The sequence below is a fragment of the Vanessa atalanta genome, chromosome 9 (genome assembly GCF_905147765.1).
Source record: "Vanessa atalanta chromosome 9, ilVanAtal1.2, whole genome shotgun sequence".
Classification (NCBI taxonomy): Eukaryota; Metazoa; Arthropoda; class Insecta; order Lepidoptera; family Nymphalidae; genus Vanessa; species Vanessa atalanta.
This window is the reverse complement of record NC_061879.1, coordinates 8,586,594-8,610,313: the sequence shown is the minus strand read 5'-3', so window position 1 is coordinate 8,610,313 and position 23,720 is coordinate 8,586,594. Positions and strand designations below refer to the sequence as shown.

The 23,720-nt window shown below is 32.5% G+C and overlaps 1 protein-coding gene across 1 annotated transcript; it reads left to right on the top strand.

Annotated features, from left to right (window-relative positions):
* Nucleotides 1–5,577: 5,577 nt before the first annotated feature.
* Nucleotides 5,578–23,326, top strand: LOC125066118. The gene is made up of 21 exons (XM_047674037.1): nt 5,578–5,752; nt 8,101–8,170; nt 8,496–8,640; nt 10,285–10,476; nt 10,556–10,592; nt 11,176–11,236; nt 13,792–13,939; nt 16,069–16,266; nt 16,468–16,581; nt 16,968–17,164; nt 17,258–17,355; nt 17,682–17,932; nt 18,392–18,571; nt 19,086–19,220; nt 19,535–19,672; nt 19,965–20,274; nt 20,562–20,692; nt 21,163–21,349; nt 21,488–21,627; nt 21,897–22,034; nt 22,964–23,326. Exons 1-20 carry the CDS (start codon nt 5,698–5,700, stop codon nt 22,032–22,034), a joined length of 2,925 nt encoding a protein of 974 aa, XP_047529993.1. The 5' UTR covers nt 5,578–5,697; the 3' UTR covers nt 22,964–23,326.
* The last annotated feature ends 394 nt before the right edge of the window (nt 23,327–23,720 follow it).

The window sequence follows — 23,720 nt, the reverse complement described above, 5'->3', positions numbered from 1 at the left end:
TAATCATTTCTTTGTCCCATTTGTAGTTGAAAGACTTGGCCCTTGGAGTAGTAGTGTAGAAACCTTTATTAAAAGCATAACACCTCACCTCATTGTCTCCACCGGTGAAGGGAAAGGAGGTCTCATTTTTAGTCCGGAGAATCGGAATCTTAACATTCCACGCGGTCATGATTTGTACAGTAACTTTAATATTATTAAAAAAAGTTGTAATTAATAATTCTAAAATATAAAATAAAAACTAAGTTAGAAAATAAAAGCTCGTCGAAACATTAAGGTGGTTAATATTTGTTTAAATATTAAATGATTTGTCGTTTGAATACAAATTACAATCTATGTGCTTATTTATTAATGCGTATGAATTATTTCGTAGAGACATCCTGCGTTTCGGCGAAGAACATTTCAGCAACAATAAGTATTAAGATTTAACGCAATGCATAATATAATATCATATGATGCACAGCTATTTCATAGCTTTATCCCGAGTGCTTGAAAATATAGCAAGGTGAAGTGGAGTCGCGAAGTTAGTCCGCAGTTAGGGAAGATTTGTCGCGCGCCGCCAACTAATGCTGTACTTGCTCTTGTAAGTAAAAATTATGATTATCGCCCGGCGAGAGCTGAGCCCTTGATCCCTAACTAACGGCGAGCGGCTCTGAGTCGGAGACTTTCCTTTTCGTCTCAACTATAACTCTTTTTTATTGCCGCCCGTTGCACCGAGTGCCCACTGGATTATATACTGGGCTAACTGATCGCTACCGTAAACTATCTAGTTTGGAATCGCCTTCGACTCTTTTCGGTTGTAACTAATGCGAATGAATGACTCCGTAGTTTTCAGATTGGTTTTCATGGTTGATTTTCTAACTATGATGTAAATAGATAAGGTAGTAGCCCTTTTATTTAGATAAATAATATATAAATACGCTTAAATACATATATATTTTATTCCACTTAATATAAGGTAATCACGAGCAGTAATAAGGGTCGTGGTTGATAATAATAATACACTGTATACCAATTAAACAGGTTTATTTAAAATATTATACGGGACCAGCATTAAAGTTTTTATTTTTGGCAGGAGTACTTTGTTGGTAAAAAACCGCTTTTACGCATTTTGTTCTCTGAAATTGAAATATTAATATTGTTGTACAGCTGTGAAGTATGAAGACCTGAATGCAGGCCCAGTGGCTAAAAAACCTGAATCTGAACCGAGTTGCGGTGGTAATGAAAAATATCGTGATTTACTCACGTCGCCGATGAAATTTTACAAAATAAGTATTCACTAATTGACAACTATCTACGTTTATTGCTATAAATAAACACGACACGGTAACAATATGCAAGAAATAAACACGACATAATATATTTGTGAATAATGAATTAAACCTGAAAATAATTTATTATTTTTTAAATTTATTACAGATTATATAGTATATATGTTCTCAACCATTTTTGTAAAAGTTGAATAAAACTACAAATCTCAGAATTATCTACAAAGTTTTATTGTGTCTGTTATAGTTTTGTCGATGTTCGCCTGAAAGTGACCCGGGCCGATGTTATTATCTCAAACTACATTCCCGTAATAAGCTATTTATAAAAAGGTATACAACATATAAACATAGTGTATACTAAATCATAAATCTATAACTTATCATAACGTGAAAGCACTCAGTATATTAAACGATTCATTCATTTTGTTCACTTTGTACATTTTTTTTCATTTTTGTACATTTTGTAATATTAAATATGTATGTTGATATCTAGATGTCAAGGGAATCATAAATTTGTTTTATAATTAATCATAGGTACTAGAACGTTCGATGACAAAACAACTAAACACAAAACGAACGCCTCGAAGTCACTAAAACGCTATAGCTGTTTTTTCTTTACATATAAATCATTCTTTACATATAAATTATTAAGTACCTTATAAGTCTTCATTATATTCGAGATAGAAATATGTCAAAAGAAATTATAATGCCAACAACAGGTATTCATAGACCTTGAAAAATTCTACGCTAAAATAATTTTCTTTCATGAAATGCACTACTAACTGATATTATTTAATGAAGAGATGGTTTTTTTATATTAGCTAACTGATAAAAATTTACTAAACCAATACCTAAATAAATATAATGCAATAAAAAATGGAAGACACTTTCTGTCGACGATTTTGCTTGTATTTAATATATAATTGCAGAAAATATTGATAATAATCGTAGTATATAATTAATGGTATATCTACTACTCGTTTTTGAATAAGGATCGATAAAATTGACCAAACTATTTATTTCGACATAAATAATACTTTAAAAAAACTGATAAAGCTAAATTCTAAAAGTTCTAAATGATGTCCAAACCAGTATGAAAATGAGTTTTATATCAAAAAGGTTATAAATGTATACTGTACAGTCCCGTCACGTGATTGTGGAGTATGAGGACAAACAAGAATGTCAGTGCGTTAGGACGGCGGTATTCAAGTGTTATTCAGAATATGAACATCGTATACGTGACCGACTGTGGAGACTTCATTCGGGGTAGAAGTTTTTGTTACAAGTAAGAGTTTTAAATATGGGTATATTTTATCAACGTTCCAAATAGATTTCAAAATATACAAAATGTGTTTTTATAATTCTCTTTTTATATAACATCACTATATTCAATGCACGTACATATATTCAATAGTAATACTAGAATTAAAATATTGATATGAACACAATAAAAATAAAATATGTTAAGGAGGTATAGATTAGAAATTATATTTATATTATTTAACTGAAGATAATAAAATGTAATAAAATACACATTTTCATTTAAATTTCTGTGTTCCATTAAAAAAAAAAAAACGAAATTTTATAATACCTACATATTTTCTATTTACACTGAAAAGTATTACCATTTCTACCTTACATATTCTATTCTAGTTCCATCAACTTGGAAAATATTATGTTGTCTACGAGTAAGACAGTCAACGTACACAAAAAATTGGAGACTCCACCGGCGACACCGTAGCGCTCACGGGCCGGCTCGGGCGGATTTGTTTTATGCCCACCGAAGGCATCGACTTACCGCGACCGTACGCCCGAGTCTTCTTAATTTTATTACGCGACCCGACTCGGACCTGCTTCCCCCGAGAATACCCTCTAATTGTGTCTAAGGAAAAACGTGCGCTAGAAATAGCAATTTCCCTTTGTCAATTGGTCTTAATTTCATATAACAAACTTGTAGAAACGCGTAGAATATGATATGATATAAACATTGACTTATTATGTATGTACAAATCAAAGACTTAATAAATAAAAAAATTTTTTGAACAAAAAAAAATGACTTTTTTTGCGTACATGAAGATGAAGAGGTACAAACCTAAATAAAAACGTAAGCATTGAATTAGTATTATTTAAAATTACATCAGACCAGCTAGTGAGTGAAAAGCTTACCTCACTATCATTTTAGAAAAAATTAAATAGTTAGAGTATAAATAGTAATATGTCGCAGGCAACTAGCTTAATAAGCCATCCCATTAAACGCCTGGCTACTTTACTAAAAGGCGCTGTTCAATCAGCGACCTGAATGACACCCAGCCAATTCATTTCCGTTCATAGAATAGGGAAATTTACTTTAGATTCTTCTATTTTTAAATTGGTTAAAAAAGTCCGACTCTATTTGGTTTTCTCGATTCCTGATGTATTGGCAAAAATGTATAGGTATTTTAATTCTAAACTTAAAATTAGGTTGTTTATCTACAATTTCGAAAGGCTTTGGCGGCCTTCGGCGCTACGGGATGTGCAGCACCTTCGCCTTTCGTATCAAAGCACAGGCACATCGTGCTTTCGGTTTCTTAAAGAGCGGCGGTCTTAGGGGGTGGCGAACAGGGAAATCGCCCGGAGCCTCGCTCTTTCAGGGGACTCGCGCAAAAACCCAAGCAAAATTGAAATAGATTTTTTATTTAAAACTTTTCATTGCTTTTCTTTAATCTCATTTCTTTTCAAAAAAAAAATTATGTACTACTTAAAAATCGCACCTCGAAACACTTGAAGATCGGTTTTTTAATCGCATAGTTCACGGCCCATACTTTAATAAAAGATTTTAGTCTAAGGAAGACGTCAAAAACATCAATTTAAAAAATTATAATTTCTTTATTTGTTAATTTTGTAATTCTTTCAATGTAAAATATTTTTAAAGTACACAAATTTTATTTATTTGTATAACTTTACTATCTCTCGTCAAACATACCTAAACCAAACAACCAGACCTACTTTCGAATCACATACATACTTTTCACCGAGGACAGGGGGCATCGCAATGGGCAAATGGGCCGCCGCTGCTTACAGAACACTCTAGGGGTAAGACCGACAAGACCATATTGAATCAGAGTTGACAGAGTCGGTTTTATGACAATTTTGCGCAATCAAATGTATGAATATGGGACTTCTAGCAAAACGATCAAAAGAAAGCACAACAAACATATTCTTGTAATCAAAACAATTTAGAAAAAAAAGTCTCAATATAGGTGCGATATTATAAATATTTAGCATTTAATCAAACAATTATGTTACAACCTAAACTATCAATATAAATATTTTTATTTACATGAGAGTCCCTATTCTATGAATGGAAGATGTATTAGCAGGTGTCATTCAGGAAACTGGATGAACGACGCCTTTTAGTAAAGAGTCTCGGCTGTTAATTAAAAGGCTAATTTAACCACTTGGCTGCGACATATATATTTAGTGTAATTAAAGATAAGTTTATAAGGAAGTTTATAAATTACACCACACAAAAAAGAGCCGAATTCGTTTCTTCCGTTTTTTTTGTACATTACTCGAAAAAACATAATTTTGCTATAAACAAATATTATTTTAAATTACTCAACAACATAGCACTATTTACTAAGAATTAGCCATTGAATCGTTGTAAAAAAAAATATAAATTTTTCGACATAATATAATATATATATTTATTTCTGCATTTCTAGATATTTTCCTTGAAAAGAAATAATAATCTCTAGTAATAAAAAAAATGATCTAGTAATAATACATATATAATACATTTAGTATATCATTTGACTAAGCCTAGATTTTTTAGTATAGTTTATACCAGTTTGTACGTCTATCTTCGCAAACATGAAATTAACATGTGTTTCAAAATAAATTTCGTTACTGCTTTAAATAAAAATGGATTCCCAATAAAAAAATTCAGAGCTGAATGAAAAGATATTTTATTTATTGTTAGTAACAATTTTTGACTAGGGACATCTATTGAGGAGTAGTCACAACAATGCTTTTGACTAATGAATAAATGCAGTGCCCTCTGTGGCGATATGTAGTAATATAAGTATTAAGCGTCATCTATATTAATGTATGGTAAACTATTTATTATTTAATAAATTCTCATAAGCATTTTACATAAATTATTACTAATATAAGTATTTAGTATACATACATACGTACAAAGTTATTTAGTGTTTTTTTTTATGCTACTAAATATATATTTAAGAAAAAGTATATTTTTAATCTATTCTTAATATTAACTGTTGTTAATAGTAATCTGTAATGGTGACTTGACATTTGTTTATCAAATCAAATCAATACGCAATAAACTTCGCACGAAACAAAGTGAAAATTATTCGGTATATTGTTTTGTTAGTCTTATTACAACGGAGATCGAAAGTGGACAGTTAAATCTAAAGTACAAGCGTTCAATATGACAAACACACTAGCTGTTTGTCTCTTCTCCATATTATTCTTTTGTTGTTCAAGTGAGTATTTTTTTTGCACGCTTTTAATTACTTGTTGATTTTATTGTTCTTGTCCTTGCAAAAACGCTATTTCACGTCATGTTAAGAAATTAGCGCATTACAATAATTTCTCAGCCTTAAACCTGTATTATTTGTTACGTTTATTCTTAAAGAGTAAACTTAAAAGAAATATATATATTTTTTTTATAAGCAGGTAGATAATAAAAAAAGTGATTTAGTTTTTTTTACTGAAACTTCTATTCCTAATATCCTTTGTATCACAAATAAATAGAAATAAAAAGTAAAATTCTCTAATTAACAGCGCCATGGCAGAACATTCAAAAATATAACTTACTGTTGTTGGTTTTGTTATAGACAAGTAATACTTATTATAACTAAAGAATAACTTTTTATAGTATCAACATTTTTAATATGTGAACACCTTTGGGTGGATTGTATATATCCCGAAATAAGTCAATATTTCAAAGTTCAGTAATTTATATGAAGTCTTAAACACTAGTTAGCAATATATGTATTAGTATAAAACCATTATAATATGTAAGGAAATTTTCCAAAGATTCACATTTTACAAAATTATTCTACATTAAAAATTAGTTTTATAACATGAATTTAATGTTGGGTTGGATATTGTGTTCATTCACTGCTGACGATTGGTAATAAGTATGTCTAAGATTTTGTAATAAGAAATACCTATTTGAAATTAGACAATGTCAGTAAATAGGTTTATCCGTACTGACAAACCATATAGTGTGTAGACAATTAGTATAAAACAAACAGCGGCTATTGGCTATTTTTATCACTATAATAAATAATGAGTTTGTTGTTGACAGATAAGATTGTAAATTTTACTTTACTAATATTTTGGACATATTTTGGACTATATTACTAGTAGGTACTTGACATATATTTTTTAAAATTCTTAACTGACATAAAAAGCCAAAAAAATTTCAGTTGTTTATTATGAACACCTAAATTTTTAAAGCACATTAAAGTAGACTATATTTTTGTCTGAAGGTCAAAAGTTTACAAGATTAATATTAATTTTTGTATTTATGTGAACAGATGTGCTTTTGTTAATCTACCTATTATTATAATATAAGATATATTGTGAGTCACAAATAATGTTTACAACAGTCACATTATTGACTCGGGAGTTACTCACCGTTTAACGCAATATTCAATTTCCTGTGATCTGCACATATAGAAGGGGATCATGTTATGCAAAATGATAATTGAAAATTGACGATTGAAACAACAAATAGAAATATTATATGCGGTTAAATATTACACACATGCTCTGAACTAAATTTTTTGTTTCATTTGAATGTGTAAGATTCCGTTACGATCTAGACAAAGGAATATTGTTTAGTTGGAAACATGAATAAGATTGTTTTGAAAATCTTATTGTCTGTTAATAGTTCAAGAAACATTTACTTAACGTGTGTTTTAATGGTTAAAATTGTCATGGTTTTCATAGGGCTGCCGTTGCATATTCTATATTGAATGAGTTTTTATATATTTCTTTTATTACATTACTTATAGATCATCTGAAATCTATGTCCTGTTTAGAATAACCAGATATAAGATGATAGTAGAAATTGAGTGGGATTTCTAAAACGCAATATGTATAAATAACATTAATGAGCATTAAATGATTTGATACTTTGACGTCATAATGTATCTTGTCAGTTTAAATATTGAAGATAAATGAAGTTCTTATTTTTCTATCCACTATCATAATATACTATATTCTGTCTAGTTGTAACGTCTAACTGTGGTTGTAGTTCTTTCTTTATTATTAAGCTAACATATGTATATAAAACTTAAAACAGAAGTAGTGCCTTTCGGTGAAGTTTTTAGTATATAATATTATCATATAAGTTACTTGGCAGTTTCATCAACTTTAAATTTAGACTTAGAATTATTCATGTGACAAGCATGAATTTCATATTCTTGTATGAAATACACAAATATGCTTTCACAGCTAATCACCTTCATGTCTCCTACGTCCTATGCGAGAATATCAAAATAAACTGCATGTTTTTGGCACAATGATAACACGTCTAGTGCTCACAAATATTTTACTTAAGGCATTCTGGATTTAAAAAGTAAAATCAACATTATCTGTTCTCTATTTAAACTTTGTATATTATAATGTTATTGACTTACTGTTACTGATAAAAACACATAGCGACCTTTTACTGGTAATTAATTTATTAAAATAAACTTAATCATATGTTATCTTCTAAAATTATATTAGAAATTATGAATCTGTTTTAATTTCAATGCTATATATGTAATTGTTTATATACATTATTTTTTAGCTTTAAAACTTTTCTTTTCTGTAGGTTTGTCATCTGCCCGACAAATTCCAAAAGAATGTTCCAAAGGTCCTGATTATTGGTGTGAAAACTTGACGTAAGTAAAAAATATCATTATATTAATAATTTATATAATTGGCTTATCTTAGAATATTGAAATGGACAGCATTCATATATTTTTTAAACATTAAACATACATATTTCTGGCAAAAAATATTTAGTATAATTTTATAATTAATAATAAATTGAAAGTTTAAAAAGGCTCATATGTGTTTACAATGATAACTAATTGTTTTTTTTTATTAATTATAATAAAATTGTCGTGGCAAAAATCAATAATTTTGTTTTATTATATATAAATATTCTGGGATTGCCTTTCGTGAATCACTGAATCTTAATCCATGATTAATAAATATATCTAGGCGTGCCGCTGCCTGCGGTGCGGTGCAGCACTGCATCGGCACAGTATGGGAGCACCAACACGAAGATATTAAGAGAAGTTATGAATCCGACAGGATCATACGTCTCTTCAGACAGCTTAAAGATGTCAAGGACATGATTAACGAGGTAATGTATATTTGTATAACACTCAATGTATAAGGAAGACGTATAAGTTAACAGGGTATATAATTAATTTAAAACGCAATAGCTTCACGGTAAAAGAACGAAGGGGCGACTCGCTGGATATCAGTACTTCGAAACTGAACACTCGGCTCTTGTAATATTTCTTAGAACAAACGACTCTACGTTTTTCTTCTCTGTTTGTCAACAGATTTTCTTTTTTTTTTTGTTTCCGAGTTGGTGAAGATGTTAATCTTATAATTCAATAAAACCGTGGAATTACGGTTGAATAAAATTAGTATTTTGAAATAAACATTTTTATAGTTATTAAAATATACCCAGTCTCAAAAACAAAAGATGTTATTTTAATTCCTGGCAAAATAACTTATGATTCACCTAATATGATTCAGTCATTTTTGATGGTTCCGAAAAAATTCAAATATAATCGTTATTCGATTTTTTTTTATCTGTAACTGAATGCAATATATCTTAACACAGATGAAAATTTTCTTGTGATATAAAGGTCTTCTTAAAATGCTCTAAATGACCTTATTTAGGAGCTTCTGTTACATGTTGTTTCACGCTTGTGTACATAGTCGAAAACCGTAACGACAATGAAATTATTCACGGTATTAACTGTTAATAAGCGGTCAGTTATTCTGCCCAATCGCTTAGGAAATATTAATCACAATTATTTTTTTTTATTGCTATTTCGTTATCAATCGTGGTTTACGCTGTGGATTGTGTTCTGTGGATTTCAAGTTCGTGTGCAATAAATAATATGTTAATATTGACAGATTTTCAGCAAGTCTGTTAGAATAAGTATCATTATTGAAAAAGTTATCGATGACCAATTAAAATATTTATATGACGACCGCCATATATCATATATTACTCTTTTACCATGAATACTCATTAATGAGTAAATTAAATAAAATTATATCCGAAATTACGATTTAACCTAAATTACTAAACTAATACTAATAATCACTGTTAGGTGATAATAAAAGCAAGCGTTTCCTGCTCATAAAAAATAATATGATAGTCATTCTTTTTTATTGTGCAATGAATAAATACATGTCACTAAATACACAAATGAAGTTTATGCATTATTCGTGTCTAAATTCAATATAATCTCTATGACTCCTATTCAAATCGAAGAAAGAATAAGGATAAACAAACCTTAGATTTCAGTATTCTATGCAATTTGCTACTAGCTCTTGTTATATATACAAGAATATTAATAACTAATATACTATTTTTCTTTTTACTTTTTTTTTCTTATACGTTTACTTTATCATTTGAAAATGAAAGTTTTTTTGTCGGCTTCTTTCTTTTTTAATCGGCTAAATCGTAGTCTTATTTGTCAGCCCGTTAGAGTCATATACATTGTAATATTTCTAAGACTTTGATGTATATATAGAATTACGAGGTACTTTGTATATCACGTTAGCTTACCAAATAAATAAATAATAACAATAATATATTCGAACTCTATGAGTTCATATGTTTTTCTTTTTCAATAATCTTTACCTCTGAAGAAGTTTCAGCGAACTACCGAACTAGTAACGAATAGTCCATAATTCTCAATATTCTTTATTTTTAATAAGAAGTGTCAATGAACTACCTAATAACAAACAAATCTAATAGGACTACGTGGCGACCAGTGTGAGGTCCGCGTGTAGTGACCTCCCATCGCCAGCTGTTAGGAGTTTATGCAAGGACAATACAGCATCGCTCGAGAGCTATGTAATGCACCTCCTCCAATCGGACACCACCCCGGAGACAATGTGCAGGCTCATAGGCATGTGCAACAACGATAAGCTGAAAAACCTCGTAGCCGTAAGTAAATTATATATTATGTGATATTTCATATATGAAAATATAGATAATCTGTATTGTTTTTGTTTTGTTTTGACAGAAAAAGAATGTTGAAGTGCAGGCAGGCAAACAAAAAGGTAAGTTTTCATAATTTTAAGTCATCATTCATTCCGTTTCATAATTACGTAGATTAAAAAATAATAGTCAAATTTTTCGTGTTGCTTACTCAGAGGAATCAGGCAGGACCAAGACTTGAAATGCTTTTCGAGGCCAAGAACTGTAAGCACCGCCAGCATCTTATTTCCGGGTTGATGCTAAGAATTTGTTTCGATTTTCGGTAGAGCCCTTGCTTAAGTTATATAGTTAAACAGATTCAAAGTAACTGCCAATGACAGGGCAAGACCAAAAGTTTCGATCTTAGGGCATGTTCTGGATCGTCTTAGCCCAGACACCCAAGCTGGGCAACGACAGTATCGTTCTCAGTCGGTCAGGTAAAGGAAAGTATATATAAAAAGCACGACCTGCTTAAATAAGGTTCACTAGATCTTGTATACCCACAATTCTTTATTTCCGTTCCCGTTGACCCCTTCCAGCCTGTCCCTGGGGATCGATATAGACAACTTTGGGTACCATTTTACTAGAATAATGGGGCGTTAATAATATGATGTGAACCGGAATTGTGAATGATCATAAAATTAAGAAAAATGCATTTGTTTTTAGTGAAGCTCGTAGGAGGAGCGAAATGTACTTGGGGACCGTCCTATTGGTGCAGCAACTTCAGGTGAGTTCCCTAAGTATATCTTATGATATCATTATTAGTTCTATTTTTAAATTAACGGAAAACAAAGAGTATTTTAATAGTTTCCGTCCGTGGCCGTTTTGCCGCGTGTGGATGTTATCATTTTTATTTAATGGGTATCAAATATGATAAGATTTTTTGTCTATATTCACACGAAATAATCCGACGATGACCTTAATAATATTAATAAAAAGGTAAAAGGCAAAATTACTGTATATTATTATTTGCTTTTCAGATTTCAATATGTAACTTTAATTTATGTGTGCGCTATTTACTGGCCCTTAGTTATTCCAGCTATAAACAGGATAAATGTATACAGACATCTGTTGTCTATTTTATTTTATTCTATACTAACTTCCCGCTCCGACTTCACACGGATACAATAAACAACTTTTAGATTGAATAACAAACATAACAAGAAACATTTTGCTTTTATTTGCTATGTAAATTGAAATTTTCGCCTTTTCTCTGCTATACGCATGTAATGATGAAGTCGTTCGGGCAATTTCGGTCACTGTGGTAGACCAGCCGTCTACGTAGAACATATTACAATGCAGAAGTGTTAGCGCGAACACAGGTGCACCTTAACCTTATCTAAGCGGACAGATGGTGGGAAGCGACTTTGTTTCATACTATGTAGAGATAAAATCTAAAATGTAAACAACACAATCTTTGACGAGTGTATACGGAGATAATATACGGATATTATTTTCCGCCTCATATTTACCATGATGGTATCTCTATGCAAATAAATTAAATTGATTTCTGTTTGTCTGTGATTTCAAAATAACGGCATGTTTAAGCTAATATGACTTTTGACAATAACCAAAAGCAATTACTATTATTTCTATTTTTTGTCTATCTGTCTGTATTTCCGGTTGCATATATGCGAGGTTGGTACATATTTAGTTCATTATTACACAGTATTAAAACAAAGTCGTCTACCGCTGTCTGTCCCTATGTATGCTTAGATCTTTAAATTTTTATGTGTTTTTTTTAGATAGAGATATTGATTCAAGAGGAAGGTTTATATATAAAAACTGTGAACGTTGTAAGACATTCTTTAGTATATTTAGTATCAGGATTGCACCCGTGCGAAGCCAGGGGGGGGGGGGGTGGTATCGCTAGTGTATTATAAAAATAACTTGGGTAAAACTGAGTGGCAGAGCTAGTTTAGAATACATGTGAATAATTTACTATTTATTTGTCACTCGTCTACCTAATTTAACGACTACGTTCTTATTTCACCCTACACTACATTTTTTCTTTAAGAAAATTAGAGTATCATATCATAGTATCATTCGAAGTATATCAATAATAATCATGTAACCCGTTGTGAAAATTAGTTAGTTTAAAACAAGCAAATATTTAAAATTTTACATAATTCATATTTATATGTGTTATTTGTATATAAGATTTCATATTGGAATATATTTCCATGCACATACGCGATTCTCCTCCAATTTTCCTGCACGTATCTGTATATGCGTATGTCCGTTACAAAGTCGTACAATTTTTCATTAATAAACATGACGTTTGAAATAATATTGACCGCAAATCGTGGTGGCGTAACTTCCTCCTATTCTAATAGCCGTGTATAATGATTCGTTACGATTAGTCAATATTATTTGTTTACGTAAAGTTTCGCTTATCATGACATAAGTTATGCTTTGTAAGTGATCAAATTTCAACGCATATTTCAATTATGCAGTTTTAAATTAATATTTAAATACATTGACAAATTTATATTAAACATTGCGAATAGATATTGACATTTTTAAATTCGTTAGCATATATGAGTTATACTCGTATATTTATAGATTTAAAGTTTCAATTAGTTTTAAATCAGTAAGGATTTCCATATATCCTTAAAAAATGTATGTAGGTAACTTGACGATAGGTCTTTGAGTAAGTACGTCTGAGTAGGCACCCACTCATCAGATATTCTACCGCCAATTAGCAATTTTGTTATGTTCCGGCTTGAACGATGAATGAGCTAGTGCAAACACAGGTTCAAGGGATATAACACCTTAGTTGGTCACCCAAGCTTGGAGCAACTTACCATTCGGTGGCCCATTTGTCTGAACCACTACCTACATCATAAAAAAAAATTACATAAAACAATACCAAAATCTTTGAAAAACTGTTGCGCTTTTCTGACGCCGTGCCTGATAACGACTGTCTAGACATGTGAATCTATGATTCAATCTTAATCTATATTATATTATATGTGTCAAAGGATGCTTAATTAGAGAACACCATTCTCTGATATATGATGTTACGGCTAAATATTGTTTACGCAATTCATATATCAGATAAACATTTTATATGAAGAGAAAAGCATTAAGAAACATTTTAATAGAAAAATATTTTCAATGTGAACCTTAGTTGTAAACAATTTTATTAGAGCACGTAATGTGTACGTACCGAAGTCGTTGTTTTCGCGGAGTCTTTAAGATTCAAGAAGTAGTACTAGTTTGTGTAAGTCCAGAATTACTGATTGCGTTATTATTGAAATTTTTGTTTGTTATCCGTAGCACGGGTCGAGAATGCGGGGCAACTCACCACTGTGTCGAGCGAGTGTGGTCAAAGATGACATTCCCTGAAGACAACGACGGTATCTGCAAGATTTGCAAGGACATGGTGACCCAAGCTCGTGACCAGCTACAGAGCAATGAGACTCAGGTAAATAACACCCCTTTTATTTGGTTTCCTTATTACTAAAAGATATCTCACTGAAAAAACTAACTCAATTATACGCAAAATAATTTACATTATTATTACTCCACCTTAATTGTGATTATCAAAAATATACGAATGAAAACAAAAATTTATATCATAAGAGGTATATAGTACTCTTTAGTGTTACCGCTTTTAATAAACTAGCTCCCTGTTGCTATATTGACTACTCTTATGGAGAAGGTTTTAAGTAATTTGAAACCGCAATCTTCACGCGGTAGTAGTAATATTAGTACATACATTACATTAGCAGCCTGTAAATTTCCCACTGCTGGGCTAAGGCCTCCTCTCCCTTTGAGAAGGTTGGGAGCATATTCCACCACGCTGCTCCAATGCGGGTTGATGGAATACACATGTGACAGAATTTCGTTGAAATTAGCCAATTGAAATGAGCCCTAACGTTACGTTGATGAAAAATGTTTAATTTGTGTACCTAGAGTACAGTATCAATCATCAAGGAGCAAACGCCTCGACGTCACTAAATGTCACAATTAAACATAAAAAATATTTTATTTTAATACTTATAAAAAATCAAGATTAATTTTCTGTTTAAACTTTTTATATACGTACATATTAGACATCAGAAATAGAGTTGCTTGCATTAATATTTACAATGAATAAATTACAATGAGATATTTATATTATTAACGATGTCTGTTTTGTTTTTATAATCTGTGACCCGTTCGCTTTAATATAAAGCAATGACCGATAAGAGTAATAATGAACTCCAGTCATCTTGATGTAATGGATTGTCTTAACCCTGTCACGGGCGATCATGTCTCATGCGAAAGAGTTAACGCTTGCTTATGATTACAATATTATCATCTAGTCTAGTCGTCTAGACTCTACTAGGCTATATTACAGATTCTGTCATACATGTTTTTGCTCTTACTGGTCGTAGCGTGATGGTTATAGCCTATAGCCTCGATAAATGGGCTATCAAAGCTAAAATTGAAAGAACTTTTCAAATCAGACCAGTAGTTCCTGAGATTAGCGTTCATTAAAAAAACTATGATATTTATTATACATGGATCTCAAAGTTTTCAGTATATCAAAACGAATTTAAATAAAAAATAAAAATAGTTCTTGTTTATAACATAGCAAATAAGAAACACCTTCAAGTACAAAGGTTCGATCATTGGTGATCGAACAAAGGGACGTTAAATAAAACTTAATATTTATTACATTGTCAATGTTTATGGGCATCATTGACGACAAACAATCGGATGGCTTAATTGTCTCTATTAACCACTTTATAAAATAATAATTGAGTGAGTTCTTAGAAGACATATTTAAGTTTAACGTCAAATTATCGATTTTTATCTTATTAATTATTAAATTAATCTTTTTTCGAAAATTACTCATTTAAACCGAATGTAATTGAGAATCAATTTGTATTGTAAATAATATATGAACATTTTCATTTAATCATTTGTATTAACGTTAGTTCACTACAAAATGTAAATTAAGTCTTCTGACTGACGGTTTACTCACAATTCCATCTCAAATGTCTACTATACATTTGCATGAAATTATTAGGTATTTATCCTCCGTTGCTCTATTAATGTCTGTTTCGAATGAATCATATCGAATTACTCACACGATGACACCATGCTAAGAATAGATATAATTAATTTTCTTTTATTATAAAATTGAATTTAATTGATAACAAAATGTTTTTAAGCTAACCTCAAAAAGGAAAAAACAATATGTCATACATATCCCATTATACCAAGCACTTAATAAAAAAACACAGAGCGAGCCGTAACGTAACATCTAACTTTTAAATCGTCTTTATAGAAAATATGTCCGATTAGAATCCATCCATCCAATTCCTTAACTAGCATTGGAACAGCGTGGTGGAATATGCTCCCAAACAGGCTCCGCAAAATGAGAGGATGGATTAGCCCAAGAGAGGGACACTTATAGGCTGTCACAATGTTGTTATTATTATTGTTGCCTATAATTTAAATGTTTTTTTTTGTCATGTGACAAGCTTTTAATATAAAAAAAATAAACTTTTTTCTTTACGAATACACTTTATAATTAATACTAATTGAAGTATTTTTCAACAGGAAGAACTAAAGGAAGTCTTTGAAGGTGAATGCAAATTGATTCCTATTAAAGTAGTGACGAAGGAATGCATCAAACTGGCCGACGACTTCGTACCCGAGTTGGTCGAGACTTTGGCGTCAGAGATGAACCCGGACGCGGTGTGCTCCGTCGCTGGACTCTGCAACAACGCGAACATCGACAGGCTCATTGAAGACTATGTGAGTACAAGTTATCGATGCGTACATTGTACGTTTATTTATTTGTACAGACAGATTATATGGGTAAAAACCTTGTGAAGAAATCATCTTTATATTGATTTTTATGTGTGATTGTGAGCACTTTGTCGCTGTATCTTCATTACTGTCGCTAATAAATAAATCGTTTCGCATGATATAGTAATTCGTCGTATAAAATTTCAGAATGCAACATTGAAGCATAGGGAAGATTGCTCGAATTGCAGGAGATCGGTTGGCATCGTCAGGAAGAGGTTCGATGAGACCAGCTACGAAAACTTCCTCGTTGGAATATTGCAGGTATGTATTTTTACGTGTTTTTTTTTGTTCAATCATTCGTTTGATTGTGGTATTGTATAAATTCCTTAAACTGTAATTTATTTGTGTTGTGTCATAACATTGGCTCACTCACCATCCAAACCGGAATACAGAAATAGAAAGTCGTACCTGACTTTTATGGACATAGTATTTCAGTAATTGAGGTTAAAAATGTATCCTAGATTTTGTTGACAAAAATGTACGTACCCATTAAATTTTCACGTAACGAGTGTATTTTAAGTAAATTGAACTTTTATAAATGTCGCTTTATGTCTGCAATTTTGGTTAAGATTTCAAATTATTTTATACTGAAAATTGGCTATCAAAATAAATATATATTCGATTGTATTACCAATTTAATTTCCAAGGTGTGTCAAAACATGGGCTCGCTCTCCGACTCCTGCTCGATGCTAACGTTCAAATACTACGAGAACATCATAGAGGCGCTGAAGAAGGACCTCACCCCTCAGTCGATCTGCCACCTCAGCGGGCAGTGCACCCACCTCTACCACTCGCACAACCTCTACACCTTCCCCGACGAGCTTAAGGATCTGAAGGCTACAGAGTATGTTACTACGATTAATATATTTTTGCCATATTATACGGCAATTTCAAACTAGCCATATTTTTAATATATATAAATAATATGTTTGTTTAGTGACGTTCCGTGCGAGTTTTGCGAGCAGGTCATAAAACACATGCGAGACACGCTGGTCGCCAACACTTCAGAAGTAGAGTTCCATAAAGTTCTAACCGGTACGTAAGTTATTAACATTATTTTTATTAATATAGGATCTATCATATTTTTACGTGTGTATTTTTACATACATGTATACGAACTTATATAAAAATTCACACACGCATGGTACGTAAACATACCCATCGTATCTGTAATATTTGAACGGACCGAGAACGAATGTATCTCTATATTAAACACATAACATCGGACGCGGATATCGACATATGTTCGAGAAACGTCAGTCCTCCGTCATTACAACAAACGACACGACATTAAACATTGAACAGTGTGGTTTATATTTTTGTACAGAATATACTCTTACATAACTGTTATGTTCCACCAGGTCTCTGCAAACACACGGGTAACTTCAAATCCGAATGTCTGCAACTGGTCGAGCAGTACCACTCCGTTATCTACTACTACCTCGTGTCGGAGCTGAAGCCCGACGAGATCTGCGGCTTTATTGGCATATGCACGAACAAAACCGACGTCACCATCGCGCCGTTGTTGCCCAAGGAACTAGCGGTCAAAGCTATCACCATGTCGCCGAAGCTGATTGGTGAAGACGAAGCGAATAGCTATACTACACAGAAAGTTAGTGTGTAAATTCTCATATCAAACTAACGCTATGCAGTGAAACGAATGCATATCTGTGGCTTTATAACTAATTAAAAACAAATATATGCCTATCTTAAGATAACGGATTCCAATCCCTAAAAGATAGTTTTGAGGATTTGTATTTATTAAGTATAATTTTCAGTAAAAATCGATTTATAAGAATAACAAAAAAAAAATAACTATTTACCCACCCACCAACTATACTACTCAGATTTTGGTTGCGTAATTTTTAAAAAAAGTTACGATTATGCTCAAAAGATTCATATACAATTATTAAGTATGCAGAGCACATGGCGCAACTTGGGAATATAATTCTTAGTTCAGGGTATTTTCTTATCGAAACTTTTGGTAATTTATCCTTTGACTATCAAGAAAGTGTAATGTCTAAAATTGATATTCTCTATTTAATGTTATCCTTTCATTTATGACTAACAGGCTCGCGTGCCGCTGCAGAAACAGGCTAATGTACAAATCCTAGGAACCGAGACGACGGCCTCCCCCGCCTTGCCCATAGAGAGGATGTTTGTCGCGACTCCTAAAGCGGACGCCTGGTGCTCCTTCTGCCAGTACTTCTTGCACTACGTACAAGTTGAACTCAGCGATGACAATAATGAGGTAAGTTTAACGGTAAATGTCAATTATACACAGACGTTAACACAACAATGCTAAAACATGGTACTTTAAATAGTAATGTAGATCTAGATTATTTAAAAAAAAAATATTTACAATGTTCTGCATTTCAGTGTGAGAAAATTATATTCGTTGTTAGGTCTAATAATATTTTATAATTACATTACATCCGAACAAACTTGTAACTAGCTGCGTCATGCCATTCTAAAAACAGACCTCACTATTGGCGCTTTAAGGCTTATTTCACATGTCTTACACAAAGCGAAGTAAATATTTTCAACAAATTATGGATATAAGTAATAAGTGTTTTTTTTATTATAAATTTAATAAACTAATCGGCTGAATGACCTAACGAATGTTGCTATAATGTTTAATTTTTTTATTTCATAATAAATAATTCTTAAACATTAGCCGTTCAAAATTACTTATATAGCAGTGATGGTACCTGTGCCTGTTTTATATAGTATATCTCGTAACGCTATGGCATTCGATGTACCAGGAGGCCATAAAGAAGGCGGTGGAGGAGGCGTGCGACGTGCTGCCGCAGTCCATCAACGACGAGTGCCGGCAGTTCGTGACGCAGTACGGGCCCGCCGTCATCGCGCTGCTCGTGCAGGAGATCGACCCCGCCAGCGTGAGTGCCCCTCGCCCCTCGCCCCTCGCCCCGCGCCCCGCGCCTCATGTGGAGTCTAATGACCCTTGAGATGTTCTACTGTTATTTGCCTATCTGAAATAATTGTAATAGATTGGATTTTGTATAAGTTTGCGTAGCTCGCATATCTTGGGAATAAAACATAGATAATACCGACTCCCAAACCCCTCTAACCGACCACCGATTTTACGACAATACAATAGTAGTGATTGTAGTACGACATAATAAGACGGTTTAGTTAAATATTATTGCGTGTCCATATAACATTTTTGTTAATAATTTAAAGAACTTAACAGGTATGTCCAGCTCTCGGTCTGTGTGCGAAGAAGGAAGAAGTTCGTCGCGTTTCCATCAACTCTGAGAAGTCAAACTGTCCGTTATGTCTGTTCGCGGTGGAACAACTCGAAACTATGCTCAAGAATAACCGCAGCGAGGTTAGTTTAAACACAATTGGAATATATATCTATATAATATAGCATCAAATTTATTATCCTTCCTGTTAACGATACTACATAAACAATTTGAGATAATCGCAGTAATACTTTAATACACGTTAAAGACATTATTACAGTGTTTATTAAGCACATACTAAAAATTTGCCTGCAACTTTCTTTATCTCCTATTTTTAATTTCTTTTTACGTATACAGTTTGGAAAATCATGGAATATAATTGCAAAAAGAATATTACTACAATGTTATCTTTAACTTAAATTTAAAATGTTACAGGAGAGTATCCGCAAAGCCCTCGACGGTCTCTGCACTCACCTCTCTTCGAAACTCCGCACTCAATGCGTGGATTTCGTCGACACGTACACCAACCAACTAGTCGAGATGCTCGTAGCAGACCTCAACGCCCAAGAAATATGCGTCTACCTAAAACTGTGCAAGGATGATAAAAAACACACCGATCCGTTGGCTCTCACTCACTCGTCTATCGACAAATACCACAACAACCCGAGTCTGAGAGGCGACAGGAACAACAGGAAGCACCCGATGTTGCCTAAGGAAATGCTGGAAAATGGACCTGGAGATATTAGTACGTTTAAAATTATACATTTATAAATGTGATATGTGAAAGAAAGTAACATTTTAATGATGTGATGACGATACCGTTTGTTGTTTTGGTTAACAGTTATAGTAAACGAAGTACCTAAAAAATAATTCATAATACTAGGATTTTTTATAATGATATCAACATTTCGAATACCATGCACATTCTGCGTATGCCAGAATATCACCATCTTTATTACATTTAAATTGATTATTTTTGTAATTGTTAATTATGATAATTGATTTATAAAAAAATCAAAATCTCCGCTTCAGGTACGAACGAAATACCAGACAACACCCAGAACGGTCGCCCCATAAAAGTCTCTTCGCAGCGAACAGTTTGTGTCGTTTGCGAGTTTGTGCTTAAGGAAATCGACGACCAGATCAAAGACAAGCATAATGAAGTGAGTTTTTATATTAATTTAACATTTTTTTCTTATCTATATAAATTACCACCTGCTAGCTGTTTTACTTAGAAATAATGTAATTATTTTTTTCATTTTATTCCTGATAAAAAATCAAAGCATTTTTTTCAATTACTATTGTTGACATTAGAAAAGTAGGCAACTGCTGAACGAGTAGATTTTCTAGTCTGAGTCGTAAGCAAGCCGCAGGCCGTTTCCGCCGAGGCCTTAAGATATTAAGATAACTCGAATGCGGCCTAGTCTAGTTAGTCCTTTGGAGAAGACCAGATTCAAAAGCAACCCAAAGATAATTAAATTAAACAAAAATTTAGATAGTTATAGTTTGTGATCGAAATTTAAATAGGACGACAAAAATTGATTTACATATATAGGATCATTTATATTGTTCAAACGTTTTTTCCTTTTTTTGATTTTTTGCCTATTATTTACAAAATGGTGTTACACTCTAGGATGAAATTAAGATGATAGTCCACGGCGTATGCAAACACATGCCGAAGTCCGTTCGCGGCGAGTGCGACCAGTTCGTAGACAAGTACGCAGACCTGGTCATCAGCCTGCTCGCCCAGGAGCTCAATGCCGACGAGGTCTGCAGAGAGCTCAAGCTGTGCGACCCCACCGCTTTCAAAAAGTTCAAAGGTGGAGTACAAATTTATTTAAAACAACTCAATTGAGGCCAAACTTGGGAAATTTACATTAAGTCCTAAAACAATTCCCCTATCCATCTCGTGGCTCCAAGTGAATGTTAATTTAGTAAAAGTTAATTTTTCCTAGCAGAGGAGATCCTCGACTGCGCAGTGTGCGAGACAGTGGTCATGGCGGTGAAGAAGGTCCTCAGCAACGACAAGGTGGACCGGAATATCGTACACGTCATTGAGAAGTCTTGCTCTGCGCTGCCCGCCAAGTACAACGCTCGGGTGAGAACAAACGCTTCATAATTGCTGCTATAAAGTTGAAGATGATTTGATTTTACACGTGATGCCATTGAAATATACATCAAATAAAGTACAAACTAAAAGACAATTTTCTCTTCACATTGATATTGGCAGCCATGATGTTATGGGACTTTTTCTTAAGACATTATCCTTAGCAGCTAGACAAAGTTGAGAATAGCCGTCTAATAAAAATAATGTTCCTATCATATATTTGCTTCGAACACTTTCTAAACTATAAAATGTTACAACAGTGTCACACGATGCTGGAGATATACGGCGAGGGTGTCATTCACCTCATCGAGGAGTTCGGCACCAAGGACATCTGCAAAAAAATCGGTCTGTGCTCCACCAGCGACGCAGCGATAGTTAGGATGCACAGGAACAACTAAGTGAGTTCTCCTGACTTGTAATCATCACATATTTTATCGACAAAGACAGAATACTCGCATACACTTTCACGTGCTTTGTGCAAGCTCGCCTGGACTCCTATCATCAATATTAAAGATTTGGAGGGTAAGTGAGCTACTGGATCACATGTATCATCGCATACTTCATGGGGCAACGACGCTTATATACACTATAACACTACATAATTTACAAAAAATATTTGATCTGTGACATGCCATTGTTTATAATCAAAATGGTGGCATGACTGATTCACCTGCAACATTACACAGTATAAAACTTACCGCTGTCTGTCCCTATGTATACTTAGATCTTTAAAATTACACAATGGATTATGATGCGTTTTTTTATAACAGATAAAAGGTTTATATAGGAGAGAAATGATAATTTTAGAGGTTTCTGGAGGTCGTAAATAAACACAATTTTTGCGCTTACATTGCAAACGCTGTCTGAACCCTACAAGATATATCAAAATAATGTAATACAAAATTGTACACCTTAAAAAAGTGTTCTAAAAAGTCCACGATGGTATACGTCTATCTCTTAGGGATAACTCACAATGACATTTTTTATCCTTTACTTTTTAAGAGAAATAATGGCTTATTTTCGAAGCAATTTTAAGCAAGACAGCATTATTCAGTACCTTAAAACATTGTGAATTTAATATAGATCTATATATTAAATTCACAATGTAATATAGATCCTGATAACCTATATTGAATCAACCGTTGATTTGACATTCGAAAGAAGAAGACAGCATTATTGGACAAATCAATTCCTAACGTCATTCAAGTGTGCGTGTTGTGAAATATACTTGAAATTATCTTCGCTATATTATATATAACGATAATTTTTTTTTATTTATTTAGTACACTTCTGGTGAGCTTATTTAAATTATTTGCTTTTTTTTCAGGTGCCGTGACTGCATTCTAAATAAGCAATTTTAATGTAATCTCTCATTTACTTAAGTTTTGTTTTTTTTTTTACCAAAATATATTGTAATTTGATATATTATCATTGACGTAATAGATAGACTTCTGTAATTTTAAGTTGTATGCTCCTATTTTTCGATATTTTCAATATTAAATGTATATTTTCTATGAAATTTTTGTAATATTCATGAACATTGTTCCTTGGTGATAATCGTTTTCGAGACTTTAAAAAATTAAACGAACGTATTGATAATAATCTAAAAAAAAATGTCTAGTTGATCGATATCTTACACGTTAGCCTGTGATAGAAAATCTTTTGTGAAAGGAATAAAATTGGGGTATAATTTGTGTTTTATTTCTTCCTCTAATTATTTGTATACAATATTTGTTATATATGTACACCAAAATAATCGACTCAAGTTAATTTGTGAGTGTCGGGTCATAGCCTATTCCAATGGATGTAGGAAATAAGATAAACAAACCTTAGATTTACGTATTTAATGCGATTTGCTAATAACTCTGCTTATAATAGAAAAATATTGTAATTAACCACGTATTTTAATTTTACTTCCAAAATTCTGTTCTATTTGCTGTCAAATGTTGTTTATTTGTATTTTTTTCTATTATGGTCGGATACATACAACCGGCTTAAGTCTTTGGCACGGTACAATATGTAAACTACGTTTAAAATATTTGGCAGATTTTTATGGGCGGGCGTTTCGTTTTTGTATAAAATCT

Coding starts and splice junctions, on each gene's coding strand:
- LOC125066118 (XM_047674037.1), top strand. CDS start 5,698: ATGACAAACACACTAGCTGTTTGTCTCTTCTCCATATTATTCTTTTGT. Junction 10,593..11,175: donor GCAGGCAGGCAAACAAAAAG/GTAAGTTTTCAT, acceptor ATTTGTTTTTAG/TGAAGCTCGTAGGAGGAGCG. Junction 16,267..16,467: donor ACAGGCTCATTGAAGACTAT/GTGAGTACAAGT, acceptor ATAAAATTTCAG/AATGCAACATTGAAGCATAG.